The sequence below is a fragment of the Apteryx rowi genome, unplaced genomic scaffold (assembly GCF_003343035.1).
Source record: "Apteryx rowi isolate R43461 unplaced genomic scaffold, aptRow1 scaffold_206, whole genome shotgun sequence".
NCBI classification, from domain to species: domain Eukaryota; kingdom Metazoa; phylum Chordata; class Aves; order Apterygiformes; family Apterygidae; genus Apteryx; species Apteryx rowi.
The window spans coordinates 410761-427069 of NW_020448375.1; the positions used below are offsets into that span (position 1 = coordinate 410761).

The 16309-nt window shown below is 34.7% G+C and overlaps 1 protein-coding gene across 6 annotated transcripts in view; it reads left to right on the forward strand.

The window, feature by feature from the left end:
* ATE1 (arginyltransferase 1) overlaps window positions 1-16051 on the forward strand; it is a 96933-nt gene extending 80882 nt beyond the window's left edge. For all 6 annotated transcript variants that reach the window (XM_026063988.1, XM_026063989.1, XM_026063991.1 and 3 more), the window contains one exon: window positions 12802-16051. In XM_026063988.1, coding sequence (XP_025919773.1) covers window positions 12802-12980 — 179 coding nt within the window. In that variant the 3' untranslated portion in view covers window positions 12981-16051. The remainder of the gene's footprint in view (window positions 1-12801) is intronic.
* Window positions 16052-16309: the final 258 nt, after the last annotated feature.

Sequence of the window (16309 nt, forward strand, 5' to 3'; positions counted from 1 at the left end):
AATGTGTTTGTCAAAATTTAAATTGTGAAAGTCTATTAGGAGTTACAAAGGTGATGGCTACAGCCATACACACACACACACACACACACACACACACACACACACACACGCATATATATATATATGTATTTTTTCTTCTTAATGCGTATGTATTTCCCTTGAAAATTTGTTCTCATAAGAAATGGTATAATTAGAGATGAATCTAGATATCAATGTAACTTAAGTCCAGGTTTAAGAATTTTATTTTATGCTATTTCTTTGTCCACATCTACATGCTTTTTGCTTATCATATATATATATATGTGTACTAAATTTCAGTATTTCTGACCATTTTAAATACCCTTATTTGGATAATTCTTATGCATTTCGTGCTTGTTATACTAAGAATTTTTTTTTATAATTATAAACTGCTAAATATTGTATTTTACCTAAAAATTATTTCAGAGGCTCCTTTTTTTGTATTTTTGTGTGTTTAATTTAAGAGTGAGTCCTAAACAATTGGCACCATAGCTTTGAAAATATTTTGGGAATATTTTTTTGAAGTTACTATGAGCCATCAGCTCTGAAACAAAGTATCACAAAAAAATCAATTGGAAAGAAAGAAAGGAAGGTCTTTAAAATGTTGTGATTTGAAGTATGGCCACAATATGAATTCCATTTTGCATTAAGTTTTGGAAATCTTTGCTAAATATTTGAGCTTTAAAGGTTCATATTGTTTGATACTCTGAATACATCTGTCTTGGACGTACTACATGTAGCAGAGTAAATCAATACACCTCAAGCTCCATCTTCTGATTTCTGGTGGAATCCATGAAACATTTGACTTGGACTGAAAATTCCTCAAGAATAATTTTTAATCCAAAATTACCTTTGTTGAGACTGTATAAAGAACAGATATATTTTGAAATTGCATATTTTTTGAGGAATTCGCTTGAAAAATAAGGATATACTGGCATAGTTTAGTTCTACATCACATTGAAAAGATTAATTTGGGGGGGCCATGCACTCAAAATATTCCATGCCAGTACGCTTTCACTGCTTTAGTGTTGTAGCATTTGATTCTCTAGAATTAAATTTGGCTCTTTTTTGTTACTGGGACAAATGGAAAGCCTTGTGTGACGAGTGCTGAATTCATTAGTTACTGCAGATACGGGGGAATGTGAGGAAGGGCCGAGACTGCTAAATCTTATAGGAATCATTTTCCATGCTCAAAGGTGTTAGAAACACAGAAGCAGAAATTAAAAATCAGATAGTGTGGAATAAATAGACATCATACAGATTTGTTTCATGCAGAGGATAACTGGCATATGAGATTAGTTTCAAAAGATGATGAAAGTTAAAAGCTGTAGTTAGGGGCAGATACCGAGCAGCAGCGGAAGTGATGCCAGGCACATATGCTGGGCCTTCCTCCTGCCCGGAGGACCAGCAAGGCTTCGAGGGCTGCTGGGACTCAGCCACATGCTACCGGCTACTGCAGCGAACTTTTTCCAGGGTCAGAGCTTTTATAACGATCCTCAGTGCTGTAGAACATGCTTATTCTGGGCTGCAATGACATCATCCAGTCTTTTCATGTGGAGCTTTTTGGAACGTAATTGATTCCATGTTTTAATTATTTTAGCCAGTAAATTGATTGCTGTAATGTGATTTATTTAGCTGATAAGCTACTGCCAATTGCATCAGTTTTGCCTATTTCATGGAAACACCTTCATTTGTAATTCTCAGCTTGACTTTTATTTGTTTGTTTTTTTTTCTCGTTCTCATATATCACCTTAATGAGGATTTTTCTTTGCCCTTCTTTTCTAAAGATCTTCTTACTGCTTTCTGCCATTTTCATTTACATACAGCTCAAATATTGTTTTAATTAATAGTAGTTAACTCTCTTTAGCCCCTTCAGAATTTTTTCTTTCTGCATTCCAGTGTTTTGAGCAGTCTCTCTATAAAGCATAATCCTGTAACTCTTTGCACTGTCCTTTGCACTGTCTTCTATTCCATTGTTTTAGTGTCATTGCAAACCTGGGGATCAGTACTGCGTTTTTGCTGTGGGCCTTGAAGTATCATTAAAACCTGTGTTTAAAACTCTCTGGAAAAGTATGTGTGCTGTTTTAAGTCCTTATTAGCGAGCAACTTAGAGAGCTGCTTTCACTTGCTGTATCTAAGGACTGGATTTATTAGACCATTGTTTTTAGTTTTGTCTCTAAAGAGAAACGAGAAGCTCAAAATACTGGACTTCTCTGTTCTTCTGAATAACTGGGATACTTTGAGAAACCAGAAAGCTCAGCTAATAAAAGTTCTGAGGGGCACTGGGAAGATGCATCTGATGTGGAATAAGGCTTGGTTGGTCTCGTCAGTGCTGACCCAGAGCAAAGAAACCTTCCCAGAACCCAAGGGATCAGGAGCGTGCCTTAGAAACGCCCAGAGTCCTGCAGAAATGAGTTGAGGCATTAATGAGCTTGTCAGCTTGACATAGCATTAGCTAGTTGGGGTATGCAGAACTCCCTTGCGTGGTCTGCCTGGTCAGAGGTCTGTGTTCGCAGGACGTAGCTCAGGGAGGCAGTCAGCAGGGCCGTATGCAGAACCGGCGTCTCACAGCGTTCGTTAGCTCAGGCTCCGGTCATGCAATGGCGACAGCAATGCTTCCTGGTTTGAAGTGGTGCTGGATTACGGTGCTTACAGTCTGGCTGTTCCTGCTGTAGGTCTGCTTCTTGTCATTGTATGCAGGGTGTAGGTAAACTGTATACGCATAACTGAAAGTTGCCTGGATGACAAAAGGAGGTGTGGGTTTTTTGTTGTTGTTTTGTTTTTTAAAGACATATGCAGTTAGTATTCTTCATTGTCAGTTCAAATTCTCATTTCTCATATCTGAAATTATCAAGAATAATGTCATGTCCAGCAATGTAACTTCAAAAGACTTAATTAGTTCATTTTGTCTTCTGGAGGAGCATCTAAAAATGTAGTAGTTACCTTTATCTACAGATCACCTACTAGATTATATTCCATTTTGCTGAGCCTTAAGGACTTGACTTCGGAGACAAACCAGATACTGTTTTTAGATAGGAAATTGTTCGGTCTTATTTAACCAACGTTTTCCCAGGGTATTGCTAATTTTTTTTAGTATATCCGTGGAAAGCAATTCTTCATTGGAGAAATATCAATATCATTTAAATCTACCTCTTCGGTGCTCTTTCACCAAGTTAGAATGACTAACTGTATTAAAAGATAGTCCCTCATAAATATACCTGGAATTTTATACTTATCATTTTATGTGCATTCTAACAGTCAAATTTCTTTCAAATACTTCCAGAACAGTGGGCCATACCTGGATTCCCTTTAGCATTGATAATATAGGCAATATATTCAAAAGAATGTATTTGCAGATAAGCAGAAGTCTTTTTCAGGTTGCTGTGAATAACAGTTGAAAACTAGAAGTACTGTTATGAAATTTTGTATTACACAGGAAATATTTTCCATTGGCCCCAATTTGTGTTTACTACTACTACTAGAATAATAAGAGTCAAAACAAAATGAGCTATTGTTTCCGCATGGCACAGCAGTGTTAGCAGATTAGTGGTTAGTCTGCTTGCTTCTAAAAAGTGAATTGCAAATCATAAACCAGTTGTATGATTTCAGGCTCAGAGCCCAAGCATTTTCATTTGTAAGATGTGTTTAAAATTTATCCACATTGTAGCTGCCTTTCTTTACCCATTTTAAGGTTCACTATAAGTTATACTTGTAACACTATAATTCTTCTGTCTTCACTTTTTAAAGAATCTTTGATAATATTTTGATAAGATTTTTCCCCTTAGAAACATTTTCTCTTTGAATGGTGATTTCAAAAATTGTGAGGTTTTTTGTTTTTTTTTTTTCCTGTTAGAGTAACTGAACTGCAGAGTTAACTGAGAATATTCTGAACATTTTACTGTACTTCCTTTGTGACTTGTGCTTGCTGGTTTTAATTAAAAGCTCTTTTCACTGATTCTTTTTCTTAGTTAATGTTTCATTTTAACTGTACTCTTATTTTGGTCTGAGGTAGTATTTTTATACCCTGAGGGATAATGATCTTAATATTTCTTAATGTATGAATGTGGTATGAAAGAAGCAATATGAGAAAAACATTTCAACTTACTGTTTAAATAAATACTACTATTAGTGAGTATGGCTTATATCACTGTATATTGTCTATTTCAGTTTTGCAGAGATTTCCTRTGCTGCTCAAGCAAAAGAAAATATGCTTTAAAATCAATAAGAAACAAGCTTAAATTCAAAGGTCAGATACGTTAGACTTTAGCTTGTGGTGGAAACATTTCTATTTTCAGTAATTGATATCTCCTATGTAAATCTCAGTTGTAAAATTTGTAAAGTTACCTTGTTTCTTCCTTTTAAAGCTTCTTTGTCCTAAAATTATTGATCATTAAACCGTGACAGTCATGTAAACCAGATGTAGCATTTCTTAAAAAAAATTCTGCAAGTCCATAGTGTTTCTACATTGCCATAGGATAACCAGTAAGAGATGGGTATTTCTTTTGATCGTTTTTTACACCTGGTTTGAAAGCTGATGTATCATAAAACCTTTTAACTCCTTGGAGATTGAATTTTAAACCTTTTACAGTATTTTTTCATGATTTGGCAAATTTGAATACCATATTAATCTTAAAAATGATACAAGGCCTTACTGCTTCAAAATGGAAAATTAAAAACCAAAACCAGAAATCCATCTTAAGCATACAGTTTTGGCTGTCTGTCTGAAAATATGGCACTTATCAGTTGCTGATCATTGTCCTTTTCTTCTGGATTTAATCTTTAGTAGTAAAAATAGATTTTGGAGATTTCATTATTAAGCAAAATGGAGACGAATTTATGGTAGTAGATATTTACATGATAGTATCCTTCTAAGACTGCTTTTCAGGTGACTCGCAGGATGCAGTTAATGGCACCATTTATAACTGGGAATGGTACTTTGCATGTTTCCATTCTTTCTTGAGCTGTTTCACCCTGTTGTGGAAAAACTCAAATCTGCATTTTCTGCATATTGTAGGTGCAGAAGCCCAAGCAGCACAAAGTGAATACAACACACAACTTGAAGGTTCTCACTGCCTAGGAGAATCTTTGAGCATCTCAAAGTGCCTTTAACACTACTCCTAGTTTTCACCACACAGCCCTGAAATTTTTTAAAAACACAGCCCTGAAACTGTTTCTAGCCAGGATTTTACAAGTGATTTCTACCTTGTACAGTGTTTCATATCAGAAGAAACAGTCCTTTGCGGAGAGGGTGAACTGTAGGCAGCAGGCAAAGATTAAAGCACATCTGAAAACAAAGGTTAGGTTGTGAATAAAAATTTAATATCTTCTTCATGTGCGTTTTTTTCAGATCATTCTCTCTGCCATGCTATTCCCTTGGGATATGTCAAGTAAGGAGATGTTTTGTCTCCAAAATAAGGCTTTTTATTGCTACTTTATTTCAGTTTTGCACATTTTTCAGGGTTCTCTGAGTTAGCTTTGCCTGCATTGCAGAAGCACTAAATTTTGGTATTTCTAGACCATAAGATCTAAACCATAACTCATGAGATATGAACAATGAGTTTCTTGTTTCAAAGTTGATGAAAAAACCTTTGCTAAATAGTGAGCATTTCCAAATTGCTTTACCTCTTAAATTTATGATCTATCCCAGAGAGATTTATTTATTTATTTTCCTGCAGACAAAACTGGTACATTTAGTTCCTGGGTTAAGTGTCCTTCTCTGAAACACTACTCTGTGCAATGAAGGATAGGTCTGTTTGTATGGTATCCTCCTGTAGCGTTAACCCATCTCTCCAACCAGATGACTACAGTAAAAGGAATATAAGCAATATTGTTGAAAAAATTATTTTGATGATCAAATACTTGTTTCAAGGATTTTAAGTGACATTTAAAGAAACTGAAAGTTATGATCAGAGACAGTGTCATTTCAGAGTTTAGCAGGAGTATCACGTTTCTTTTTTGAATCAGAAGTACCAGACTTCAATAAAGTTTCGTACTAATTCTGGGTACATTCTGTATACAGAAAATACAAGAAATATTTTCTCATAATTAGTGTTTTTTTTTTAAAATTGGCAGTTGTCCTACTTTTTTCCTATTTAAAAAATTAAAAAGTCAATAAATATCTCTTTTTTTTTTTTTTACACTATTTCTTCACTTATTTTCCTGTGAATGGAAAAATGTACTTTAAAAGACACTTAGCTTGCTCTCATTTCTAGATTACACTACTGGCAAATTAAAAATTTCACATTTGTGAGGAGTATATTCAAGGGAATGAGGAAACTGGTAACAATGAATAGGCACGCATCATATCTGGCCCTAAAGAAGTTATCACTGTAGAACATTGCCAATATCCCTCAGTTCTGCTTTGATATGTATTCAGCCCTCTTAGATCAGGAAATATCATCATTGTAGTTTGTGATTTGGACAGAAGAGTTGTCTGATTTTCTAAGGCACATTTAGAAAATAGTTTCAGGATTATCAAAAATCCAGATTTTGTGTTTAGAAATAATTGAATGCAGCAGTTCTTTCTTACTGAACACCAGTTTTAGATATCTATCTTACCTTCTTTCTACTGCTTCCAGTAGACATGGAAAAAGAATGGTTTAGGACCTGAATTATGACTGTCTTTTTTAATCAATATTGATCAAAAGCAGCTTGAACCAAATCAGCCACCACTGAAAAACTGATTTAGTAATAGTTTGCTACAAAAGCTTTGATCCGTAACATTTTTCATTGTGATGTTGGCTTCAAGCCTGCTTAGAATTGCGGCAGTCTGTTGTAGAGCTCTCTCTCCATTCTCTTGATTCTCAGTTTTACATGTGCTTACTAAAGAAGAATGTTGGGTTTTTTGGTCAGATGTAGCTGTTTTTCACTCAACTTATATTAGGTAGTAAAAATAAAGGTTAATGTACTTGGAGAATAAAGATAAAACATTACGTAGAGGGTCTTAAATCCAAACCTACTTTTTGCTTTGCTTTTTCTGATTCTTAGAAAAGTATCTGATATGCTTCATTTTTCAGGAAAGAAACCCTCGATTTATTTCACATTTAAATAGTCATGTCAGACATATGTAATAATTTTCCCCACTAAAAGTTCTTTGTGACTTTTTGGCTTGCAAAAAGGCCATTTTTATCTCAGACTTTTCTGAGTGTATTGTTGCTAAGCTAGTCCAACTACTGCTGATCTTCTGACTATGTACTATGTGTGAGTTACCATGCCCCCAGTGGCACTTTTGCTGTTTCCCTTTGCATGGAGGTCGCAGTTTCAGTGAAGTGAAATCCTAAAGCTCAGGGAGAAATCCGAAAGCATAGACAGAGGGAGGCTTGGATTGTATCCTTCCCCAGCATCTCAACCCATTCATACATGCTGAATGAAGACATAAAGTATGCAGAATACATGTATGAATAGTGTTTAATAGTGATGTAAGGTGAAAAAAAATTTTAACATCTATTTTCATCTATTAGAAGTATCACATGAGGACACTTTCACTTTCATACCTTGACTTTCTTGGTTATTAAGTAGTTAAATAATGTCTATGTTTTCCATTTTGACAGGTGTTCTTTTCCATCGTGGTGGAAAGATATGTAATTGTGGATAAAAGCCATGCTAGGAATGTGATAATTATTTCAGGGGTGAGCATTCTGGGAAAGCAAGATAAAATTTAGCTCTTCAAACATGCTGAGATATGAAAAATGACAGCAGAAGCACTTAACAGTCTTAACTATGCCCTGTGATGCCAAAGGACAAAAATTGAATCAGATTTACCTGTAAGTGTTGTCTTTTGTGGATTTCTTTAAACCATTTATGTGCTGATGTTTTTTTTTTTTTTTGTGGCATCACAGTGGCAAGGTTGAATTATATATGAATTCTGTATTCAAATTTTTATAGATGAATGCTATATAAATAACTTACTGTTTTAAAATTATAGGGGAAGAGAGAAAGAAGTGACAGTTAATTTATTCAACAAAAGTTCAGATGTATTTTTAGCTTTGAGACTACAAATTTAAGTACTGTACTCTGTGCTGTAGTCTGATGTAAATCTCCTTAAAATTGTTGCAAATCAGTGTGAAGACAAAGCACTAGATAAAAATTCTGCTAGAGTTTTCAAACATGAGGTAGAAGCATAAGACAGTTTTGGTATCTTTAAATAGCACTATAATATGGATAGCCAGAGCTTTACATTGTGCTCTACTGAGATGCCTGAATCTCTTGTACTCAGCTCTAGGTATTTGCTTTGCTGTTGGAGGTGGGATACTTGACTAAGTGGACTTTGGCCTGGACAAATATAGCTGTCTTAAGCTCACCTTGGCACTGTTAGTTGCTTGGTTCCTTAAAACAACAGGAAATCTCAATCAACAGAATTGATTTTCTGAAGTTAAGCTTTTTTTATGTAAGAGGTATCTGGCATCCAGACCATATTGATACATGTGGACTTAGGGGAGAGAGCAAAATTCTTAAGACACTTAGAAACTGAGCAGTGTGGCACAGTCTTCTAAAACTTGGAGAAGTTCTGTAAATTATGTTGAACTGGAGTGGGGAGATGGGTGAGGAAGCAAACCTTAAAAAACAAACTAGCTATAAATTACATCTTGAATCTAGAGGAAGATCCAGAAATTATGTAAATGCAAAAGCCCCTTTGTCTTCAAACCCATAATTTTATCTGTTTTGGGGTTTATAGAGATTAATGTATGGACTACTGGTGAGGAGAGGCAGAGGTTAGTGGGAGACTCAGGAACTACAAAATGAGAAAATGAGAGGAGGGAAGAAAAATATGCTTTTTAAGCTTTTTCAGTGCTAACAATGTCATGTTCAATAATTATAATAATGAGTAAAGTTGGTGTAACATTGTTCCACCCCAGTCAGTCTGGGTCCCTCAGGAAACAGAAATCACTAACTGAAATTGTTTTAATAAAGCACAAAATAATACAGATAGAGATTTTTCTTATTTTCAAAAAGTAGTTTTATTTAATACACTATAGGATATTATTTTGAATTGAGATTGCTTCTCTATCCCAGCTTCAGTCACACAGAGGAGGGGTTTTAGAGGTCAGTTGCTGCCTGCTTACATATAAAACAAACTTTATCATGTACCGCTTAGCAGGAACAGATTTTTTTTTCCTGTTTGTTGGGTCATTTCTTTTTTAAACAATGCTGGAGCCCAGTCTTTTTTTATTTTCCATTAAATTCTCTTAGGGGTTTAAATGAATAAAGAGAGTACTTTCCTGCACTCATATGGTGTTGGCACCAGAACAGTAGCAATTGAAAGCTGACTAAATTTTAACTTATGGATTTGGTATTGTGGTGACAGAACTTCCTTTTCACTGTCTCTAAAAGCTTAACTATGTACCTGAGATTAGTTTAGTGGTGACTTAAAGTTGCAGTAGAAGGATTCTTTTTCAGATGAAGTTAAAATTATATATATTTTAAGTACTTTTACAGAAGGTTGTTTTTATCATGTAAGTTTTTAGTTTTAGGGGAGTTGGTGAACAATATTCACTAGAACAGATAATCTTTGTGAAGAAATTGTGGAAGTTGTGAGGACCATTATTTTTCTGCCTTTCAAATCTTATTTAAAGAATTTGGAATCAACCTTAGTGTGTAGAACAAGTATAAATACAACCAATCAAACATAAGTTCATAAGACCAAACATACTTGGTTTTAAACTCTTCCTGATGATAAACTTTACTTATTACCAAGTCTATAAGTGTATACTGTATGCATATAACTCGCTGTCTGTGTTTAGCTTAAAACATGTCTGAGGTATTCATATTACAATGATTTTCAAGATATTTGAGAATATTAGACTTTCTTGATTACCCTGGGAGAGCATTCACCTGCCTAAGGGCTCTGTTAGAAAGCTGTGCTAGAATCCAAGTAAGGATTGGTCTACAGCATAGTTTGGCAAGCCTTACTTCTCCCCCAGAAAATACTTGGCTGCAGTATTTAACAGATTTGCTAGAACCCTGGTAGTAATAACTACGTTTAATATAGCTATAGAGGTAGAGCTAGCATGATTCTGATTCCAAGGAGGATAATGTACCAACTGTGCTTGATGTAATGAGTAAAAGTCAACTAAGCCTATAAAAACACATGCTGAACAACAAAAACAAAGTTCAGCTGCACCAGTGGAGGCTATAGGGAAATTGAAGGTACAGTAGCTTTAGTTACTATGAGAAATTGAATCTGGGGCCAGGAATACTACAAGCCAAAGGATGAACTCATCCAGTGTATCAGGCTTCAGTGTAATTGAAGAGCAATGAGTGTCAACAGTCAGTAGTGGACAGCTTTGAAAGTGCTTTTGGGATGAGATATTTAAAGAAGGCTAGACTTCGCATAAATCCATTTCAGGACACCAACTAATAGCCTAGAGGTGCAGTAAATATAAACTTTCCCATTTACGGAGTTAAAATAACTACAGTTGTCACTGTGTCAAGCTAAGCTTGCAGTTTTTTCCTCAGTCAACTTTCAGAACAGAGAATGTAATAGAAAAGTAGGTAGGATGGGTAGAAAAACAACCCATTAGGGTATCAGAAGGGTATTGGCCACGCATCAAAAGCCTAATGGACTTCAAAGAGTTGGAGAAAGCCAAAACAAAGTGTTTTTTACTTTGGTGTTTATGTAAAGCAAGTGCCAGCAATAATTAGTGGAGAATGCAATCTTAGCATGTACTACTCAGTTTTTCTTCCTTCAAACCACTTTTTCCTTCTTAAGTTTTAAGAAATACATTGTACTTTCATGTTAGGAATCAAAACATAGATAAAAGTAATGAAGTCATTTTAAACTTTGTAAAGCAGGCTTTGTTAGGTTTCACATACTAAATTCAGGCATTCAGCAGAAAAATGTTCATAAGACATTTCTCTGTGTGAATAGAGGGAGATTCTTAAAAGTGCCTTATGAAGAAAAGCATTTAATGACCAACTTTGTCATTATAATGCATAAAGAAAGCCAAAAAGTGAGTTTTAAGTTCTTCCATAGCAAGGGCTGCATTTGAGTAGAGATTTATCTAACAAACTTCCTCATATTCTTCCAGACATGGGCTCTCTCATCCTTTTGTTCTTGATTACTTAAGTAATCTGTGGCAAGTCCAAAGATTACTTACACAGGAGAAATAGATGAACTAATTTTTTCAGTCTTTAGTACATTTCAGGTATGTAAAACAAGGCAAGACTGAACTTTGTGACCAATTCACCTGCCAGAGCTGATCACACATCATCTGTACTTAGGATCTAATGCCATTTGCAAAGCTTGATGGAAAAGTTCTATATCTTTTACCCTCTTATAGTTAAAAACTATTTTTGGCCATGATGTAGCTATTAAGATTATTTGGCTTTCCACAGCAGTTGGTTTGATTTTGAGTCAACTGATGAATCAGCAGAAGACTTCGTTGCAGGTGTTAAGTGGGAAAAGGTGTAGAATGGATACCATTCAGATTCAGTTGAGAGAGCCTGAAATATTATAACTTAAATGAAACAAGCACATGAATATATATTTTAATTTAGGGTAGAGATTGATACAGTGCATAAAGCTGAACATTTATACTTACCCATACTGTCTTTCCGGTCAGAATAGTCTCCTCATGCCAAAAAAACGCTTGAGCTTATGTCCCAGATGCTGGCATTCTAGTAAGCATCTCTTCTCTCTCTTATAATTTGAATGTATATACTTCAACTTTCAAAGTCCTATTTCAACCTCTGTGTTTAAGGTGGCTCTTACATTGTTGGCTATTAAAATCTGAAGTTCAGAAAAGTCCAAAACTTTTTACCAGTATTTTGTAATAATTTTATTAATTTTTCCTGCAACTGCCTCAGGCACGTGGCTTGCTCACTCACTTTCTTCAGAGAGTTTTCTAGGACTCTAGAGCCAATTTTTCTGACACGCAGCAGCTATATAAAATTAATATTCTGCAATAGCAGCATCAATTGGATTTGTACAAATAAGGGAAGTTTTAACTTGTTCAACAGTGTTCTTATGTATATAATTCTAGTTTTAAGTCACAAGGCTTCTGTAGGTTAGGTTAATAAGATTCAGCTATGGTGTGTATATCTTTGACAGCTTAAGGTATTGTGTCTGGCCCACCCAGCTGGTGCTTGCCCTACAAACTCTAATCATTGGTTTGCAGGGCTAGAGGATCAAACGTGGAATAAGTAAGGGCATGTGTTTAGCCTCATTCTACTACAGAAACTGAGAAACAAGTATAAGAGGAGAAAAGGTTGGGGGCTGGGGAACGGGGGGGGGCTTAAATCTGAGACGATAGTTTATTGGCTTATGCTTACCTAAGGCAAAAAGTGGGGAGGCTTCTTGCTGTATTTTAGATACTTTTCACAATCAGGGAAGGGGGGCGTTCTGTGCTGATAGTTTTGCAAATGGCATAGTAATTAAATGCAATGGGGCAACTATAGGAAGTCTTTCCTAGACAGTTGTATTTGAAAATATTTCCCAGATACAGTTTCATTTCTGGTATGGGACTCTGAGCCTTAAATGAACACAAATTTTAAAATATAACAGTAGAGGTACTTTCAGAAACACTATATATCACCATTAGAAATGGGTGACGTATGATTTCCCTCCACCACATCACGCATACTTTGCAATCTAGGATTTATTTCCAACCATAATTCAAGTAAAGGAATCTGCTTATCAGCTCTGCTTTATCACAATATTCATCTGTAGATTAGCTTTATTACTTCATGTAGTTTTCAGTATGCATATTGAACTTAGTTGCATAAATTAAGATCACAGTGACAATATATATAACTAATTTTTGTGTTCTCTAATTCTTTTTGCAGTTGATGATGGTCGTATTAAGGAACTGGGCAGAGTCAGAGTACTTCACAAGGGAACCATAATGCCTTACAGCGTGTATAAGAAAAGAAGGAAGGGGCCAAGTGATGAAGCCAGCGTTCACCAATATGCAAGTTTGGTCGGACAGACCTGTTCAGAAAGAATGTTGTTGTTTAGAAGTTGAAAAATCATTAAATGGCACTTCAGTGACACCACAGTTTATTGCACTGCCACTGGATGATATGTAATATAGTTGTGTGTTAGTATGCCTATTAAAATAGCAGCATGAAATACAGGTATATATCTAGGCTTGTGTGAATACATGGTGCTTTATTTAAAGGCAAACTCCATTAAAATTTCTGACAATACAATAAGGCTTTAGCAATATAAGCTTAGATAAACATGCTTGCAATATATTTTAATTACGTAGTTCTAGCCTTTCTTTGCATTTTGAATAATTCTAAGCATCTAAGCAAAATGAAAAACAGGTGTCTTTTTTATAGAGACAAAGGTTAACTATATCTAGACTAACAATACTTTAATTACAAATGTTTTCAAGTAGCACCTTGGATATCAATTATTAAAAATTGCCATGAAATCTATGCTCCGATTTGTGTGCTTCTGAACTATTGCAAGAGAATTGAAATGTGCAGTTACTTTCTAACGTGAAATTTGGCATTGTTTAATTCTGCTTCAATAGTATATTTAAAAATAGGTAGAAATATTACTTTACACTGCATGTTCTTCATTTGTTTGAAATAGTAGGTTAGTATCTGAGATCCTAGGAATTCATAGTAGATTCTCAGTGGTGGGGGATGCAGTGCTTTGGAAAACTTTCCCCTTTAGAGATGAAACAGAATAGTTGCACTATTAATCTATTAATTTACCAAAGATACACAGCCAAGTGGCACAAGTTTTCTTTTTTTTTTTTTCTTTTTTTTGGGGGGGCGGATAAGCCTTATCCTTTGCCTGAAAACAATGGATATTTTAATGCACATCATTAATGTGAAACAGGTTTGGGGAGGTTTATCCTGTAGCTCTTTAGTGCACATTTCAGAACTCTGCTCCAAAATCACATGATTTTATGTTGCATTTTTTTCTGCAGCATTGTATGGGGAAACTTGCATATCATATATCTGGGTTTTTAGTGACTTTTTCATTTATGTTGCAGCACTCACAGGTTAACAACTTTAATAATATTTTACTAAGTATTTCTATCGTTGGAAACACAGAAAGTTGTGATGCTTTGTCAAAGCACTTTATCTGATATTTGAATGTTATCATTAGTAGTTTTTGTGTCAGCATCAAGTCATACAAGTTTTAGGAATTTGGGGAAATATACTCTTGTATGTTTCAGTTATACATTACAATATCATAACAACCCCATTGCATTTATAATTTGCTTACTTCTTGGATAACATGGACTTGTATTTACCCTATACCAACTAGAATTTTCCCATTAGTCTTTGAAGAAAATGATTCCTATTAGAGAATGTGTAAAGGTGGGGTTTTTTTTCCTCTCTAGAAAGAAATCAAATTTGACTTTAATCTTTGAGGTTTACTTCTCCTGCACTTTGAGGGCTTGATTTCATTTTAAACACTTAGTTAGTATTTTTATTATTAATCATTGATTTTTATGTGGAATGGGAGTAAGAATTTGAGACTCAAGTGCATTGCAGATCTAACTTTTTTTTTCATATCTGCTTGATCATTATAATATTGGTATTGAACACAGGTTCAACAGTAATTTAAAAAAGTTATTTTGTGTTAATTGGGATTTGTTGCATTAATTTACTCCTCTGCAACAAAATTGATTATTTTTGTCAGCATTATATCTAGTATGTGTTGATCAGTTATCTGGAACTGTAATACCTAGTTTGTCCGTGTTTTATCTCAATCTACAGCCACAGGAGAACCACCAGATATTATTTATGAACATTTTTATAAAGAGTCAGATATTATTTATGAACATTTTTATAAAGAGTTCCTATTGGGGGTGGGGAGGAAAGGGAGAGAAATACCCTCTCCATTCAATGAAATGTCAAAAAGTATAACATTTTCTGCCTATGCACTGTGTCGAAAGGCAATGATGCCCATATAGCTTAAAAACAAAACACATGAGGGAACCTTCTAATATGATATAAAGTTAAAGAGCACAGAAGAATTCCACTATGACTTTCAAAATCTTGAAGATTATCGAAACTGTTTAATGATGGCCTCACGGTGTTCCTGTTGAAATTAATAGATAAAATTTGTGTTAAATTCGAAGGGAGCAGACTTGGGCTGACACGGAGAGTTCTGAAGAGTTCCATGCTTTGTGCCAAGTGTTTCCTACTGATATGCCCTCCACATACTCATTAGGCTCTTTCTGATGTTCTGTTTCTCTTCTTGGGGAACTTGCAAGGCCTACAGTTAAAGTGAGATGTGTATAAAAGTGAAAATTGAATACAGCTTGAAGTTGTCATTAGTGTGACAACTAAATGGTAGATGACCATTTCCTGTGAATTCTGAAATGATGCTTTCACTCTTGGACCTACACTGAAACTGCCGTACTGCCACAGAGTGGGCTCTTGATTCTTGTTGAACTCAAATTTAAAATACTGAATCAAATCTCAGCCTCCTAAATTGAATGAACAAATCAGCTAGATTTGTTCATCTGATCTAATATGCTGAGATCTGACTCTTTTTTAGTGTTATTTTAGAAGGAAATTAGTAAGCGGCTCTGAAAAAATACTGCACTATATTCTTATTTTAAAAATGGAATAGAGTCCTGAGGATGAAGTTCTGTAAGTTTTGCCTTTTCCTTTGGTCAATTCACCACTATTTTTGTCTATCAAGTCTATTAATTATTTCAGTCAAATTCACCACTATTTTTATTTTATTTAATAAGGTGCTGTCATTGAGAATTACTAAGTTAGAGATATTTAATTTAGTACAAAATATTTTATGAAGGAGTGAGAGTTTTTTTAGTTTAATTTGTTTGTGAGAATTACTCCCCCAAAATAAGGTTGCCTTATTCTATTACTTGTTGCTAAATGAGCATAAAAAGGTGGTAAGAAAATGCAGAGCTGTTACCTTTGCTAAAAAATACCATGCTTTGTTTTAATTGGAAATAAATGGGGAGCTTGTTCATTTCCAGCATCAACAAATTTCAGTAAATGCAAAAGAACTCGCATGTAGAGTTTGTAATTGCTTTTCAGCAGGCCTCTTTGACATGTAAGTATAGAAAATAAAGTTATTTCCAGTCTCTGTGAATTATTATAAATAATTAATAGCTCTGAGTATAGTAGCTTCTGTCTTATTTTTGCTAAACTACCAGGCTAATTGATTTGTACCGTGTCCAGTGAACAGCAAAACCAGAGAAGTCAAAGAACAGCAGTAATTAGAAGGTATACTTATGAATTCAAAAATGTATGCCCATATTTTAAAATTAAATTTCAGTTATGGCTAGCCAGATTAACAAATAGTTTACCTGTATGCTTTGACACAAGTTATAATTCTTTTGTGAATAGA